The sequence below is a fragment of the Argopecten irradians genome, chromosome 5 (assembly GCF_041381155.1).
Source record: "Argopecten irradians isolate NY chromosome 5, Ai_NY, whole genome shotgun sequence".
Taxonomy (NCBI): domain Eukaryota; kingdom Metazoa; phylum Mollusca; class Bivalvia; order Pectinida; family Pectinidae; genus Argopecten; species Argopecten irradians.
In genome coordinates, this window is record NC_091138.1 from 2,589,170 (window position 1) to 2,605,215 (window position 16,046).

General features: G+C 41.1%; 4 protein-coding genes across 4 annotated transcripts; all 4 read left to right on the forward strand.

Moving 5' to 3' along the window:
- The first annotated feature begins 6,550 nt into the window (after positions 1-6,550).
- Positions 6,551-9,144, forward strand: LOC138324195 (uncharacterized). Its single transcript, XM_069269275.1, has 3 exons — positions 6,551-6,560; positions 8,006-8,470; positions 8,510-9,144. The coding sequence occupies exons 1-3, from the start codon at positions 6,551-6,553 to the stop codon at positions 9,142-9,144; spliced, it is 1,110 nt and encodes a 369-aa protein (XP_069125376.1).
- A 453-nt stretch (positions 9,145-9,597) lies between these two features.
- Positions 9,598-12,431, forward strand: LOC138324196 (enolase-phosphatase E1-like). Its single transcript, XM_069269276.1, has 3 exons — positions 9,598-10,452; positions 10,630-11,622; positions 12,003-12,431. The coding sequence occupies exons 1-3, from the start codon at positions 9,598-9,600 to the stop codon at positions 12,429-12,431; spliced, it is 2,277 nt and encodes a 758-aa protein (XP_069125377.1).
- A 378-nt stretch (positions 12,432-12,809) lies between these two features.
- LOC138324197 (uncharacterized) lies at positions 12,810-14,623 on the forward strand. The gene is made up of 2 exons (XM_069269277.1): positions 12,810-13,781; positions 14,195-14,623. The coding sequence occupies exons 1-2, from the start codon at positions 12,810-12,812 to the stop codon at positions 14,621-14,623; spliced, it is 1,401 nt and encodes a 466-aa protein (XP_069125378.1).
- A 378-nt stretch (positions 14,624-15,001) lies between these two features.
- Positions 15,002-15,601, forward strand: LOC138324198 (uncharacterized). Its single transcript, XM_069269278.1, has one exon. The coding sequence runs from the start codon at positions 15,002-15,004 to the stop codon at positions 15,599-15,601; it is 600 nt and encodes a 199-aa protein (XP_069125379.1).
- Positions 15,602-16,046: the final 445 nt, after the last annotated feature.

Below are 16,046 nucleotides of genomic sequence, written 5' to 3' on the forward strand. Positions count from 1 at the left end.
GAGTAGTTTTGCAATAAACCATTTTCGCGTGGCATTCTAAGCGTTAGTGCATGATGTAATATGCTTGGTGTTTAAATGATAAGGGTATTGCACCTACAAAGGACATTGACTTATTCCTAACCATCAAGGACATGGGACGCACTTTAATATGTATTAAAGACGCGGGTTGTTGTGGCTAATACATAGTGTTAGTCTGTCACTCAGTTGACGGAGCATGACTTTGACCGGGTTTTTTTTATCTAGACCTCTAAAACGTCTAAAAATTGTTTTGATGGCACTCTGGTGGGTTCATGATTATGTAATCTTAACTTATACTCAGATCCCTATGGTTTTAGATAGATATTTGCACAATTGCTAGCTTGTCATCAATTACTTTATGAAATAATCACATACAAATGTTATTTTTTCGACACCTCAGTTAAGTTTTAGGTTGTCACAGAAGTTAGAGTTGTACCCCATCTTTTCGAAAGTGCGAGTACAATTACCCATCCTTCCAAAAATTATCTGGAGCACTGACTAACATCAGAACAGAAGCATTGGTAAGGAGAATCAGCCGATATATAGAGACAGGTTGTTCAGGAGTGGAAGTAACTGAAAAAAGGGACAACTGACCGGAATTACAAGTTTTAGAAACATGCTGTCGTGATGCCATTTATGTTCATTCTAAGTGTACAGTGGCCTTGGTCGAGCCGGATATAAATTCAGACAATCTCAAACGATTCTTTGTCATCTAATTACGGAATCTTCTTCAAATCAAAGTTATAGAAAAATGTTTTTCCGGAATAAACAACATCACCTCTATGAAATACGTTATTAAGATCGCCGCAAAAGTCAGAAGCAACCTTGAACTACCAGAAAGTATTTGTAAAGGCAAAAATCAATTTGTGTATGTGAGCGCCTTGCATGCATTGTGGTGGGTGAAAAGGTCGCCCGGTGTCCAATCCTAATGTGATTGTATGGGATCGGGTTTATTTCGGAGGCTTTCTATCCAAATCTAATCTCGACAGAGTACATTTGACATTATTTAGTGTTTGACTTAATTATCCTATATTCTAGGGTATAATACGTTAACAAGTATATCTGAACACGCAACAGTTGTACAGGGATATAACATCAATCTATTTAAACGGATAGTAACACTTATAAAGTGTTTATTGCTGTTCAGTCAGTTCCGTTGGTCACTTTATAAAACACATAGGTGGGACTGGTTTGTATTTCATCAATGGTATTCCTGATAATAAAAAGTTTAAAAGTATGAAAATAACAAATGCATGAATTAAATGCCGGTCAAATAACAAATGCATGAATGAAAAGCCAGTCACTCAAAACAAATTCGAAATATTCCCCTCCCTCCTTTATCAACTTCATGAATTCATCATTTATTTTACAATATACCGTTGTTTCAGCCAATCAGAGGAGACGTTATAAATCACAACGTCATTTTGACGTTATCCGATCATAGATAATTACAAGCCAATCAAGATGCTCTTTACAAGCATGGTTGAAAAACAAATCAGTGTAGCCCACATATTTCATAGAAAAAACCAATTTCACCAAAACTTTCCTAAAAATGAAAGTATTATCTTTCAAAATTCAATTTCTAGCTTTCCTCATCAAAGAGAATACCGGACCTGCAGTCGTCTGTCATTTCTACATATTTGGTATTTAAACTGACTCACTTCTCTAGGGCTTAGTTAATCACTTTCAACGATAGCAATTAGTGGTGTCGTCAACAAACATCCACAAAATCAGAAAATCTCACAGAGTCTTATATAACATTCATAAACTTGCTACTTATGAATATATGTAAGCGATTTTTTTCAAATTGTATATAGACATTGCTATGACATAAAAGCACACGTTAACAATAAATTGTGGCATTGACATCCGGTTGTTTCTGGTTTAGTTACAATTGAACCAAACAATGTTAAGGCTTTGGGCGTATTATATCACTAGCAACTACCGCTTATGGAGATTTCGTTAGCTAGTCCGCTAAACCTGCCTATACTAATAGGCTTTTTTAATTTTTGATAAGAATAATTAAAAAGCCTAATAATATAGGCATGTTTAGCGGACTAAATGATAGTGGGATAATTGGGAAAACGCCCTAACTGTAGATCTTCTATTGAGGTAATATATAATACCGCATGGTCTTCAGCACGTACAATGATCAAAAATGCTTCTTAGAAATATTGTAATTCATATGGTATTGTTGTAAGGTTAGACTTAAATGAATACAGGATTAAGCAAATTTTGCATAATGTATACATGGGGACTTTCCATTCAGTATCAGCTATATAAAGAGGCTACGTTAACACGCGAATACCACCACATTTGTGCTCGCTGACAAGAAGGCAAGTCAAACGAATGAAAGTTTATTTGTGTTGTAAAGATGAAAGTAACAGATTTATTCCATAACTAAGCATGTTTCACAATGGAAACCCATGTAATAAATTCTATAACAGTTGGTTATCATTTAATATGTTTACACACCTACGGCGTGTATAATTGGTCAACGATTGGCTCTCAACTTCGGCTATTTTTTCATAGCGCATTTTCTTTTAAATGAATGAATTTACTATAAACAGCTAATCCCTTATTCAAGGTATTAAACAATAGAATATTGGCTCTCTATTTAGGCACTATATTTTATGGCGGAAAGATATCACTACCAGTATATTGTATGGTGGTAAGTTTCCCTGAATGACGACGAGAAAATGGTCACCACCGTATACATATAGAGTTACGGGATAAATAAGTTCCCCAGCGATAGGCTGGTGTTTATCGTGTTTATCTAAACTCTCGTTAGTTAATTCTTAAAAGACACGAGACGCGTCGCAAGATACTGGTGATACTTCGCGTAATCCGTACTTCGCGGTTTAGTATTAAACGTGATGCATTTAGTCAAGCTTTAAAATATGAAGTATTATATACCAAACGAACCGGAAGGATTCACAGATTTCAAATATGTTAACATCTGACAGATATAAAGAAAACATTTAGGAAAAATTCGTAGAAATTTGTCAACATAACGTCATTTTCTCGTTGTCCCATGTTACATCGCGGTTGCACAAATACGTAAGAAAGTCACGGTACTCTCGTAAATTTTCACTCAAAACTGTTAAAATTCGTCCATCTTAAGTACGATATACACTTATTTTGTAGATTACGGCATTTTGGAATTTGAGTCTTTTTTCTGTAGTAAAAGAGTAGAATAGAAAAAGAGCAAAAGTGTCCCATCTTGTATCAAGAATTAGAACCGCGTTGTTTAGCTACGCTGAAATGTATTGATAAGACGATATAAGTGGACAATAAACAATCATAACAAAGCACAGGTTCAATAAAACTATCTGAGGTAGAAATCATATGCAGATATAAAACGGTATCTTAGTTACATTGATTTTGCCGTGTCCAAAGCAAATGTCCCAAATGCGAAGATGCCCTACCTTAATCAACGGCATTGCGTTTATGACGTACTCATACCAAAAACGCTTTGTGTTGTGTTGTTCAATCTATAAGCGTATAAAAGTACATTTTGTGCTGTTCATTTTCATATATAACATGACCCAAGTCAGTTGCAAATTATAAAAGATATATCCATTGTCGCATGTTACATAGAAATGTCCCATGTTCACTTTTACGTCATACGTAAAATCGTGTTTCATCATGACGTCGCCGTTTATCCAACCATAAAACAACATTCACTCATACAACTATATATTGAAAATGTTTCCGTATGATAATACACTAAGTTTAATTAAAATGAGTCCTTCTAAAGACCAGTCGAGCAGTAATTATAACAATAAAACTTGTAACCCCTCCCCCTCCTCCGCAACTGATCAATACCCGATACTGATACTACTATCGAGCAAAACTTTATTTGCAAAAGTCATTGACGTTAGATGCTACCATGTTTTACGGCATTTAATGAAAAAGCTAAAGGCTTGCACTAAAGGTGCGAACCCCAACTTCTCCCTACCACCTTCCAAACTATCAGTGTTGTGGGCATTTCGATTTCAGTGGTGTGGTCATGATATTACGTATCCTATTTATGCTATTGTTTATTTTCTTGGAAACATATTTTATCTGCAAATTAATGTCCCCAGAACATTGAAATGTTCCAGACATCTGCGTAATAAAATTTTAATCCAAACCGTGACGGTATCTGACGGGAACATTTTGGTTAGAATTTCAAGCTATAAACACTGAAAAAAAAAATAGATTTCACGCATAGGATTCCGTATTTAACCTATGTGCATGTGTAAATGTATGTCCATTTAATGAATTCATAGACAGAATTACTATACATTGAGAAGCTCGCGAGATGTCATGAGAGAAGTTTCAACAAATGGGAACTACGATAAGTCTGTGACCTTTCACGATAATCTCTTCAAATGAATACTGGTACTAGTATATAATTTATATGCAGATGCTTACATGAACATAATACTGTACATGCAATACATGTAGCCCAGTATTAAAATTATGCAATATTAATTGTACATTGACTTTTCCATTTTTAGTCATTTTGGTCTGGATCCCGGCTGGACACCAGACATGTCCGGCCAGTGGCCGAGGCTTTCAGGCATATTAATCGGGGAGGTGCCCGAAGAGTTTTAACTCCAAGTAAAATCTCTCCGGCGTCCCGTAGATTTTCATAACTGGCAACATACTTCACGCATCGTTTAATATCGTCCGATATTCAACCGGGAATCGAGCGGAAATCAGAGCGCCCCGACATTCGGCCGGGCCTGCAGGTACAACTATCGTTCGTTGTCCGTAAGATAATTGGGTGATATTTGCACGATGTCCGGTGAATAGGCCGGTTATCGCCCGGACATCATATGATAATCGGCCGAATATCATTATAAGTTCAGTTGATATTCACTGCCTCACCGGTCCCCTAACAATTTTGTTTCGATACAAACGCTGTAATATTTCCGTACGGCCTCCTTTTTATGTAAATGATGTGTGACAATTTTTTTGACCGTGTTGTCCGATGAAAAATGGCAAAACCACCGGTGTACGCCCGACTACCCTCTATCCCCGGATACCGGTGACCAAAGCATAAGCGTTTCGGACACGGATCAATTTCTGAACTTTTGAATATGTTTTGGATGTAGGCTGGGTTTAACATGGCGTATTTAACGATAGGTTCCTAATTTTTAGTCTATAAGAAAATCCATATAACTCCAAACTTGCATTGTTATGTTTAGTAAAAGAAACAGGTTGTCGTCAGCGGCACGGTACATTGAAACTGTCGGGGTGTTGTTATTTCATTCAATGAACATTCTTATTATAACATATTAACTGGTAATTGTCCCACACTGGTTTCCAACTCATGACCCAGAGATGGACCGTTAGTGATACTATACCGGGTTATCTTTATCACTCTATTATTGCACAAACCACCACTCAATCCCCTACCAAAAATCAGAATAAGTTTAAAAGGTTGATACATGTATACATGCACTAGTAATCGTTGGTATCTTATTGTGTCGTCACTGTCAGAAAGCATGTGGCTACAAAATTGAGCGTTCCATGAATTAAATATGTCTGAATCATCTATACTTTTTGTTGATACATGTTTGTATTATATTGTCCAGTACAACCTTTGGCCGTTTACCATGCTATCTCTAGTTTCCCTTTGCCGGGATCGTAGAATTAGAGAATATTATGATAAAAAAATATCCATGTAGTGAGTTCAATTGAGTCTTTATCGATCTGTATCTATTATGGTACTCTATTTTATTTACAGGAAATACTACTGTACTGATGCCAAATAACAAATATCGTAATACTATCTTTTTCATTAAAACCTTACGTTAACGTTGCCTTATGTAAATACAATCGCCGTATTTGACTTCTAAACCGAGATCGGCTTAATTGCAGTTTTGTGTACTAAATTAGCATTTTATGCCGTTACATATGTACTGTTAGGAAGTAAAATAAAGATGAAATATGATTTTAGTCCTCAACATGGGTAGCGGAAACTCCATTCAAACACAAGAGAATCATTACAGGAATCTTTAATTAAATGAAATCAAAGAAAGGTCAGAAACAGACACAATATACAGATGTATATACATATATTTGATATACATGGTCTTATAGGCCATATTAAAAGGATTTGATACATATATAACTTTTGTATTTCTATATAAGAAATTTCTTTATATGCCATTTTTAATCCATGCCGTTGTCCGTATTTAACGCCGTTCGACGTTACGCTAGTGTAACGTTAAGTATCACCAGTATCTTGTGAGCTTTCAAACTTTGAATATTAACTCGAGTTTGATAAACATGTTAAACAAAATTCACCTGTTGGGGAACCTCTATATATCCAATAGGCAATAAAAGAATAAACACAATAGTTAGACGTTTACGAATATAGAAAAATCATTAATTTGTTTAAAAAAGAAAGGAACAAAGAATAATTCAGGAAACTAATTATAACATTCGTGACAATGTGGCACGTTCGTTGTGGGATTTTATAAATTATAAGAATGGAGAAATGCTTATGAAAGTTACGGAGATATATTCATCGACAATGTACAGGCGTAAGTAACAGACGTCATGATTGGTAGTAAAACAGGAAAATACACTGTGCTGCTTGTGCAACCAACTGATATATGATACGATTATCGTTCAATTTCAGTTATAAATGGAATATTCGGAAACGAGTCTTAAAGTTGCTCAACCGCTGACAAACGGCATTTTAAGTACATACACAATGTTTTCCTAAGCTAAGTACACAGACAATGTTTTCCTGAGCTAAGTACATAGACAATGTTTACCTGAGCTAAGTACATAAACTATGCTTTCCTGAGCTAAGTACATAGACAATGTTTACCTGAGCTAAGTTCATAGACAATGTTTACCTGAGCTAAGTCCATAGACAATGTTTACCTGAGCTAAGTCTATAGACAATGTTTCCCTGAGCTAAGTACATAGACAATGTTTACCTGAGCTTAGTACATAGACAATGTTTTCATGAGCTTAGTACATAGACAATGTTTTACTGAGCTAAGTACATAGACAATGTTTTCATGAGCTTAGTACATAGACAATGTTTTCCTGAGCTTAGTAGATAGACAATGTTTCCCTTAGCTTAGTACATAGACAATGTTTACCTGAGCTAAGTACATAGACAATGTTTTCCTGAGCTAAGTACATAGACAATGTTTTTCTGAGCTTAGTACATAGACAATGTTTTCCTGAGCTAAGTTCATAGACAACGTTTTCCTGAGCTTAGTACATAGACAATGTTTTCATGAGCTTAGTACATAGACAACGTTTTCCTGAGCTTAGTACATAGACAATGTTTTCCTGAGCTAAGTACATAGACAATGTTTTCCTGAGCTTAGTACATAGACAATGTTTTCCTGAGCTAAGTACATAGACAATGTTTTCCTGAGCTTAGTACATAGACAATGTTTTCCTGAGCTTAGTACATAGACAACGTTTCCCTAAGTACATATACATTAAATTTAATGTTGGTTAAATACGCGCCCTCTCACATAGCATTGTGATATTAGGCTGATGATTTTAGCCAATTACGGGATTTATGTGAAGCTCATTTCTCTGGCAACATGCGATGTTATTTCGTATAGATAATAGAGTACATTAAAACAGAAACTTCAAAGGCCTGAACCTATTTAATATCAATGTGTGGCGTTAATGCAGTCATTATCAGATCCGAACTATGTGCTAACTCGTACACAGTTAAAATCCTTTGCTATTTAACGTGTTTATGTGAGTCGATATATCCGACTGTATCAAACGAAAGCCTTAGAATGAATTAATGAAATTGTCCTCTTGGCAATTTGAAAACATTTATAACCCAAGAACGAACGAAAATATAATACAGCCAGTATTACATACATGTTAGGTACTGAAATACACAGACGGTTATAAATGTTGTTTACTGGTGTATGACATCTTCCCAACCAATGGTAAAGACGGTTGTCAATGACACTTCAATAACAAAATGTCGTGAGGTCAGGTGTCAAGGAGAAAACATCAGACAAGGTCGTGAAGTCAGGTGTAAAGGTGACAACAGACAAGGTCGTGAGGTCAGGTATCAAGGAGACAACAACAGACAAAGTCGTGAAGTCAGGTGTTAAAGAGACAAAAACAGACAAGGTCGTGAGGTCAGGTGTCAAGGAGACAACAACAGACAAGGTCGTGAAGTCAGGTGTTAAGGAGACAACAACAGACAAGGTCGTGAAGTCAGGTGTCAAGGAGACAGCAACAGACAAGGTCGTGAGATCAGATGTCAAGGAGACAACAACAGATAAGGTCGTGAAGTCAGGTGTCAAGGAGACAACAACAGACAAGGTCGTGAGGTCAGGTGTCAAGGAGACAACAACAGACAAGGTCGTGAAGTCAGGTCTCAAGGAGACAACAACAGACAAGGTCGTGAAGTCAGGTGTCAAGGAGACAACAAGAGACAAGGTCGTGAAATCAGGTGCCAAGTAGAAAACAACAGACAAGGTCCTGAGGTCAGGTGTCAAAGAGACAACAACAGACAAGGACGTGAAGTCAGTTGTCAAGGAGATAACAACAACAGACAAGGTCGTGAGGTCGGGTGTCAAGGAGATAACAACAGACAAGGTCGTGAAGTCAGGTGTTAAGGAGACAACAGACAAAGTCGTGAAGTCAGATGTCAAGGAGACAACAACAGACAAGGTCGTGAGGTCAGGTGTCAAGGAGACAACAACAGACAAGGTCGTGAAATCAGATGTCAAGGAGACAACAACAGAAAAATTCGTGAAGTCAGGTGTCAAGGAGACAACAGCAAATAAGGTCGTGAAGTCAGGTGTCAAGGAGACAACAACAGACAAGGTAGTGAAGTCAGGTGTCAAGGAGACAACAACAGACAAGGTCCTGAGGTCAGGTGTCAAGGAGACAACAACAGACAAGGTCGTGAAGACAGGTGGCAAGGAGACAACAACAGACAAGGTCGTGAAGGCAGGTGTCAAGGAGACAACAACAGACAAGGTCGTGAAATCAGGTGTCAAGGAGACAACAACAGACAAAGTCGTGAAGTCAGGTGTCAACGAGACAACAATATACCAGGTCGTGAAGTCAGGTGTCAAGGAGACAACAACAGACAAGGTCGTGAGGTCAGGTGCCAAGTAGAAAACAACAGACAAGGTCCTGAGGTCAGGTGTCAAAGAGACAACAACAGACAAGGACGTGAAGTCAGGTGTCAAGGAGATAACAACAACAGACAAGGTCGTGAGGTCGGGTGTCAAGGAGATAACAACAGACAAGGTCGTGAGGTCAGGTGTCAAGGAGACAACAACAGACCAGGTCGTGATGTCAGGTGTCAAGGAGACAACAACAGACAAGGTCGTGAGGTCAGGTGTCAAGGAGACAACAACAGACAAGGTCGTGAAGTCAGGTGTCAAGGAGACAACAACAGACAAGGTCGTGAGGTCAGGTGTCAAGGAGACAACAACAGACAAGGTCGTGAGGTCAGGTGTCAAGGAGACAACAACAGACAAGGTCGTGAAGTCAGGTGTCAAGGAGACAACAACAGACAAGGTCGTGAGGTCAGGTGTCAAGGAGACAACAACAGACCAGGTCGTGATGTCAGGTGTCAAGGAGACAACAACAGACAAGGTCGTGAAGTCAGGTGTCAAGGAGACAACAACAGACATGGTCGTGATGTCAGGTGTCAAGGAGATAACAACAGACAAGGTCGTGAGGTCAGGTGTCAAGGAGACAACAACAGACAAATTCGTGAAGTCAGGTGGCAAGAAGACAACAACAGACAAGGTCGTGAAATCAGGTTTCAAGGAGACAACAACAGACAAAGTCGTGAAGTCAGGTGTCAAGGAGACAACAACAGACAAGGTCGTGAGGTCAGGTGTCAAGGAGACAACAACAGACAAGGTCGTGAGGTCAGGTATCAAGGAGACAACAACATACAAGGTCGTGAGGTCAGGTGTCAAGGAGACAACAACAGACAAGGTAGTGAAGTCAGGTGTCAACGAGACAACAACAAATAAGGTCGTGAGGTCAGGTGTCAAGGAGATAACAACAGACAAGGTCGTGAAGTCAGGTGTCAAGGAGACAACAATAGACAAGGTTGTGAGAGCAGGTGTCAAGGAGACAACAACAGACAAGGTCGTGAAGTCAGGTGTTAAGGAGACAACAACAGACAAGGTCGTGACGTCAGGTGTCAAGGAGGCAACAACAGAGAAGGTCGTGAAGTCAGGTGTCAAGGAGACAACAACAGACAAGGTCGTGAGATCAGATGTCAAGGAGACAACAACAGATAAGGTCGTGAAGTCAGGTGTCAAGGAGACAACAACAGACAAGGTCGTGAGGTCAGGTGTCAAGGAGACAACAACAGACAAGGTCGTGAAGTCAGGTCTCAAGGAGACAACAACAGACAAGGTCGTGAAGTCAGATGTCAAGGAGACAACAAGAGACAAGGTCGTGAAATCAGGTGCCAAGTAGAAAACAACAGACAAGGTCCTGAGGTCAGGTGTCAAAGAGACAACAACAGACAAGGACGTGAAGTCAGTTGTCAAGGAGATAACAACAACAGACAAGGTCGTGTGGTCGGGTGTCAAGGAGATAACAACAGACAAGGTCGTGAAGTAAGGTGTTAAGGAGACAACAGACAAGGTCGTGAAGTCAGATGTCAAGGAGACAACAACAGACAAGGTCGTGAGGTCAGGTGTCAAGGAGACAACAACAGACAAGGTCGTGAAATCAGGTATCAAGGAGACAACAACAGACAAATTCGTGAAGTCAGGTGTCAAGGAGACAACAACAAATAAGGTCGTGAAGTCAGGTGTCAAGGAGACAACAACAGACAAGGTAGTGAAGTCAGGTGTCAAGGAGACAACAACAGACAAGGTCCTGAGGTCAGGTGTCAAGGAGACAACAACAGACAAGGTCGTGAAGTCAGGTGTCAAGGAGACAACAACAGACAAGGTCGTGATGTCAGGTGTCAAGGAGACAACAACAGACAAGGTCGTGAGGTCAGGTATCAAGGAGACAACAACATGCAAGGTTGTGAGGTTAGGTGTCAAGGAGACAACAACAGACATGGTCGTGATGTCAGGTGTCAAGGAGATAACAACAGACAAGGTCGTGAGGTCAGGTGTCAAGGAGACAACAACAGACAAATTCGTGAAGTCAGGTGGCAAGAAGACAACAACAAACAAGGTCGTGAAATCAGGTTTCAAGGAGACAACAACAGACAAAGTCGTGAAGTCAGGTGTCAAGGAGACAACAACAGACAAGGTCGTGAGGTCAGGTGTCAAGGAGACAACAACAGACCAGGTCGTGATGTCAGGTATCAAGGAGACAACAACATACAAGGTCGTGAGGTTAGGTGTCAAGGAGACAACAACATACAAGGTATTGAAGTCAGGTGTCAACGAGACAACAACAAATAAGGTCGTGAGGTCAGGTGTCAAGGAGATAACAACAGACAAGGTCGTGAAGTCAGGTGTCAAGGAGACAACAATAGACAAGGTTGTGAGAGCAGGTGTCAAGGAGACAACAACAGACAAGGTCGTGAAGTCAGGTGTTAAGGAGACAACAACAGACAAGGTCGTGACGTCAGGTGTCAAGGAGGCAACAACAGAGAAGGTCGTGAAGTAAGGTGTCAAGTCAGTCAGGAGACAACAACAGACAAGGTCGTGAAGTCAGGTGTCAAGGAGACAACAACAGACAAGGTCGTGAGGTCAGGTGTCAAGGAGACAACAACAGACAAGGTCGTGAAGTCAGGTCTCAAGGAGACAACAACAGACAAGGTCGTGAAGTCAGATGTCAAGGAGACAACAAGAGACAAGGTCGTGAAATCAGGTGCCAAGTAGAAAACAACAGACAAGGTCCTGAGGTCAGGTGTCAAAGAGACAACAACAGACAAGGACGTGAAGTCAGTTGTCAAGGAGATAACAACAACAGACAAGGTCGTGTGGTCGGGTGTCAAGGAGATAACAACAGACAAGGTCGTGAAGTAAGGTGTTAAGGAGACAACAGACAAGGTCGTGAAGTCAGATGTCAAGGAGACAACAACAGACAAGGTCGTGAGGTCAGGTGTCAAGGAGACAACAACAGACAAGGTCGTGAAATCAGGTATCAAGGAGACAACAACAGACAAATTCGTGAAGTCAGGTGTCAAGGAGACAACAACAAATAAGGTCGTGAAGTCAGGTGTCAAGGAGACAACAACAGACAAGGTAGTGAAGTCAGGTGTCAAGGAGACAACAACAGACAAGGTCCTGAGGTCAGGTGTCAAGGAGACAACAACAGACAAGGTCGTGAAGTCAGGTGTCAAGGAGACAACAACAGACAAGGTCGTGAAGGCAGGTGTCAAGGAGACAACAATAGACCAGGTCGTGAAGTCAGGTGTCAAGGAGACAACAACAGACAAGGTCGTGAGGTCAGGTGTCAAGTAGAAAATAACAGACAAGGTCCTGAGGTCAGGTGTCAAAGAGACAACAACAGACAAGGACGTGAAGTCAGGTGTCAAGGAGATAACAACAACAACAGACAAGGTCGTGAGGTCGGGTGTCAAGGAGATAACAACAGACAAGGTCGTGAGGTCAGGTGTCAAGGAGACAACAACAGACCAGGTCGTGATGTCAGGTGTCAAGGAGACAACAACAGACAAGGTCGTGAGGTCAGGTGTCAAGGAGACAACAACAGACAAGGTCGTGAGGTCAGGTGTCAAGGAGATAACAACAGACAAGGTCGTGAAGTCAGGTGTCAAGGAGACAACAACAGACAAGGTCGTGAGGTCAGGTGTCAAGGAGACAACAACAGACCAGGTCGTGATGTCAGGTGTCAAGGAGACAACAACAGACAAGGTCGTGAGGTCAGGTATCAAGGAGACAACAACATGCAAGGTTGTGAGGTTAGGTGTCAAGGAGACAACAACAGACATGGTCGTGATGTCAGGTGTCAAGGAGATAACAACAGACAAGGTCGTGAGGTCAGGTGTCAAGGAGACAACAACAGACAAATTCGTGAAGTCAGGTGGCAAGAAGACAACAACAGACAAGGTCGTGAAATCAGGTTTCAAGGAGACAACAACAGACAAAGTCGTGAAGTCAGGTGTCAAGGAGACAACAACAGACCAGGTCGTGATGTCAGGTGTCAAGGAGACAACAACAGACAAGGTCGTGAGGTCAGGTATCAAGGAGACAACAACATGCAAGGTTGTGAGGTTAGGTGTCAAGGAGACAACAACAGACATGGTCGTGATGTCAGGTGTCAAGGAGATAACAACAGACAAGGTCGTGAGGTCAGGTGTCAAGGAGACAACAACAGACAAATTCGTGAAGTCAGGTGGCAAGAAGACAACAACAGACAAGGTCGTGAAATCAGGTTTCAAGGAGACAACAACAGACAAAGTCGTGAAGTCAGGTGTCAAGGAGACAACAACAGACAAGGTCGTGAGGTCAGGTGTCAAGGAGACAACAACAGACCAGGTCGTGATGTCAGGTATCAAGGAGACAACAACATACAAGGTCGTGAGGTTAGGTGTCAAGGAGACAACAACATACAAGGTATTGAAGTCAGGTGTCAACGAGACAACAACAAATAAGGTCGTGAGGTCAGGTGTCAAGGAGATAACAACAGACAAGGTCGTGAAGTCAGGTGTCAAGGAGACAACAATAGACAAGGTTGTGAGAGCAGGTGTCAAGGAGACAACAACAGACAAGGTCGTGAAGTCAGGTGTTAAGGAGACAACAACAGACAAGGTCGTGACGTCAGGTGTCAAGGAGGCAACAACAGAGAAGGTCGTGAAGTAAGGTGTCAAGGCGACAACAACAGACAAGGTCGTGAGATCAGATGTCAAGGAGATAACAACAGATAAGGTCGTGAAGTCAGGTGTCAAGGAGACAACAACAGACAAGGTCGTGAGGTCAGGTGTCAAGGAGACAACAACAGACAAGGTCGTGAAGTCAGGTGTCAAGGAGACAACAACAGACAAGGTCGTGAAGTCAGGTGTCAAGGAGACAACAAGAGACAAGGTCGTGAAATCAGGTGCCAAGTAGAAAACAACAGACAAGGTCCTGAGGTCAGGTGTCAAAGAGACAACAACAGACAAGGACGTGAAGTCAGTTGTCAGGGAGATAACAACAACAGACAAGGTCGTGTGGTCGGGTGTCAAGGAGAGATAACAACAGACAAGGTCGTGAAGTAAGGTGTTAAGGAGACAACAGACAAGGTCGTGAAGTCAGATGTCAAGGAGACAACAACAGACAAGGTCGTGAGGTCAGGTGTCAAGGAGACAACAACAGACAAGGTCGTGAAATCAGGTATCAAGGAGACAACAACAGACAAATTCGTGAAGTCAGGTGTCAAGGAGACAACAACAAATAAGGTCGTGAAGTCAGGTGTCAAGGAGACAACAACAGACAAGGTAGTGAAGTCAGGTGTCAAGGAGACAACAACAGACAAGGTCCTGAGGTCAGGTGTCAAGGAGACAACAACAGACAAGGTCGTGAAGTCAGGTGTCAAGGAGACAACAACAGACAAGGTCGTGAAGGCAGGTGTCAAGGAGACAACAATAGACCAGGTCGTGAAGTCAGGTGTCAAGGAGACAACAACAGACAAGGTCGTGAGGTCAGGTGTCAAGTAGAAAACAACAGACAAGGTCCTGAGGTCAGGTGTCAAAGAGACAACAACAGACAAGGACGTGAAGTCAGGTGTCAAGGAGATAACAACAACAGACAAGGTCGTGAGGTCGGGTGTCAAGGAGATAACAACAGACAAGGTCGTGAGGTCAGGTGTCAAGGAGACAACAACAGACCAGGTCGTGATGTCAGGTGTCAAGGAGATAACAACAACAGACAAGGTCGTGAGGTCAGGTGTCAAGGAGACAACAACAGACAAGGTCGTGAGGTCAGGTGTCAAGGAGATAACAACAGACAAGGTCGTGAAGTCAGGTGTCAAGGAGACAACAACAGACAAGGTCGTGAGGTCAGGTGTCAAGGAGACAACAACAGACCAGGTCGTGATGTCAGGTGTCAAGGAGACAACAACAGACAAGGTCGTGAGGTCAGGTATCAAGGAGACAACAACATGCAAGGTTGTGAGGTTAGGTGTCAAGGAGATAACAACAGACAAGGTCGTGAGGCCAGGTGTCAAGGAGACAACAACAGACAAATTCGTGAAGTCAGGTGGCAAGAAGACAACAACAGACAAGGTCGTGAAATCAGGTTTCAAGGAGACAACAACAGACAAAGTCGTGAAGTCAGGTGTCAAGGAGACAACAACAGACAAGGTCGTGAGGTCAGGTATCAAGGAGACAACAACAGACCAGGTCGTGATGTCAGGTATCAAGGAGACAACAACATACAAGGTCGTGAGGTTAGGTGTCAAGGAGACAACAACATACAAGGTAGTGAAGTCAGGTGTCAACGAGACAACAACAAATAAGGTCGTGAGGTCAGGTGTCAAGGAGATAACAACAGACAAGGTCGTGAAGTCAGGTGTCAAGGAGACAACAACAGACAAGGTCGTGAAGTCAGGTGTCAAGGAGACAACAACATTTACTGTGGTAAATAAAAATGAAAACTCACCTAAAATGTTATCCTTAACGGATATTACCATTTAGAATGCACGTTATCATGAAGATGATAAAGCTAATTTGGAAAAAACCAGACACATGTCTCATACCATCTCATACCATCGCCTTTGAAGGCCATAACCTTTCCATGAAAAATCATTTGATTTACTATTAGACATGATCAAACACAATAACATATCATCCCTCACATTAACCACGTGGCGTCCCACAGGCCTAGTGGAACAGTGATAGAGTGAACACAAATCTAAACAACAAGGTGTCCATAAATTTGAGGGGATTTAACGTAACAAATCTTTGTTAAATATTATTATATCTACATTGACCAATATGAAACGATAATTCAGCTGTTTCGTTTCCTTTTTATATCGACGCAGATGACATTGTGTAAACCATAAACATAATTAGCTTAATTAAAACTTAATTAACAAAGAGAAATGAACTCATAAACAGATGCATGTACTGATTACAATGA

What these genes read in the sequence shown, in the direction of transcription:
- LOC138324195 (XM_069269275.1), top strand. An exon ending in AGACAAGGTCGTGAAATCAG is followed by an intron (nt 8,471 to 8,509) that starts GTGCCAAGTAGA and finishes TCCTGAGGTCAG; the next exon opens with GTGTCAAAGAGACAACAACA.
- LOC138324196 (XM_069269276.1), top strand. Translation starts at nt 9,598, where the DNA reads ATGTCAGGTGTCAAGGAGACAACAACAGACAAGGTCGTGAAGTCAGGT. An exon ending in AGACAACAAGAGACAAGGTC is followed by an intron (nt 10,453 to 10,629) that starts GTGAAATCAGGT and finishes TAAGGTGTTAAG; the next exon opens with GAGACAACAGACAAGGTCGT. An exon ending in AGGCAACAACAGAGAAGGTC is followed by an intron (nt 11,623 to 12,002) that starts GTGAAGTAAGGT and finishes TAAGGTGTTAAG; the next exon opens with GAGACAACAGACAAGGTCGT.
- LOC138324197 (XM_069269277.1), top strand. Translation starts at nt 12,810, where the DNA reads ATGTCAGGTGTCAAGGAGACAACAACAGACAAGGTCGTGAGGTCAGGT. An exon ending in AGGCAACAACAGAGAAGGTC is followed by an intron (nt 13,782 to 14,194) that starts GTGAAGTAAGGT and finishes TAAGGTGTTAAG; the next exon opens with GAGACAACAGACAAGGTCGT.
- LOC138324198 (XM_069269278.1), top strand. Translation starts at nt 15,002, where the DNA reads ATGTCAGGTGTCAAGGAGACAACAACAGACAAGGTCGTGAGGTCAGGT.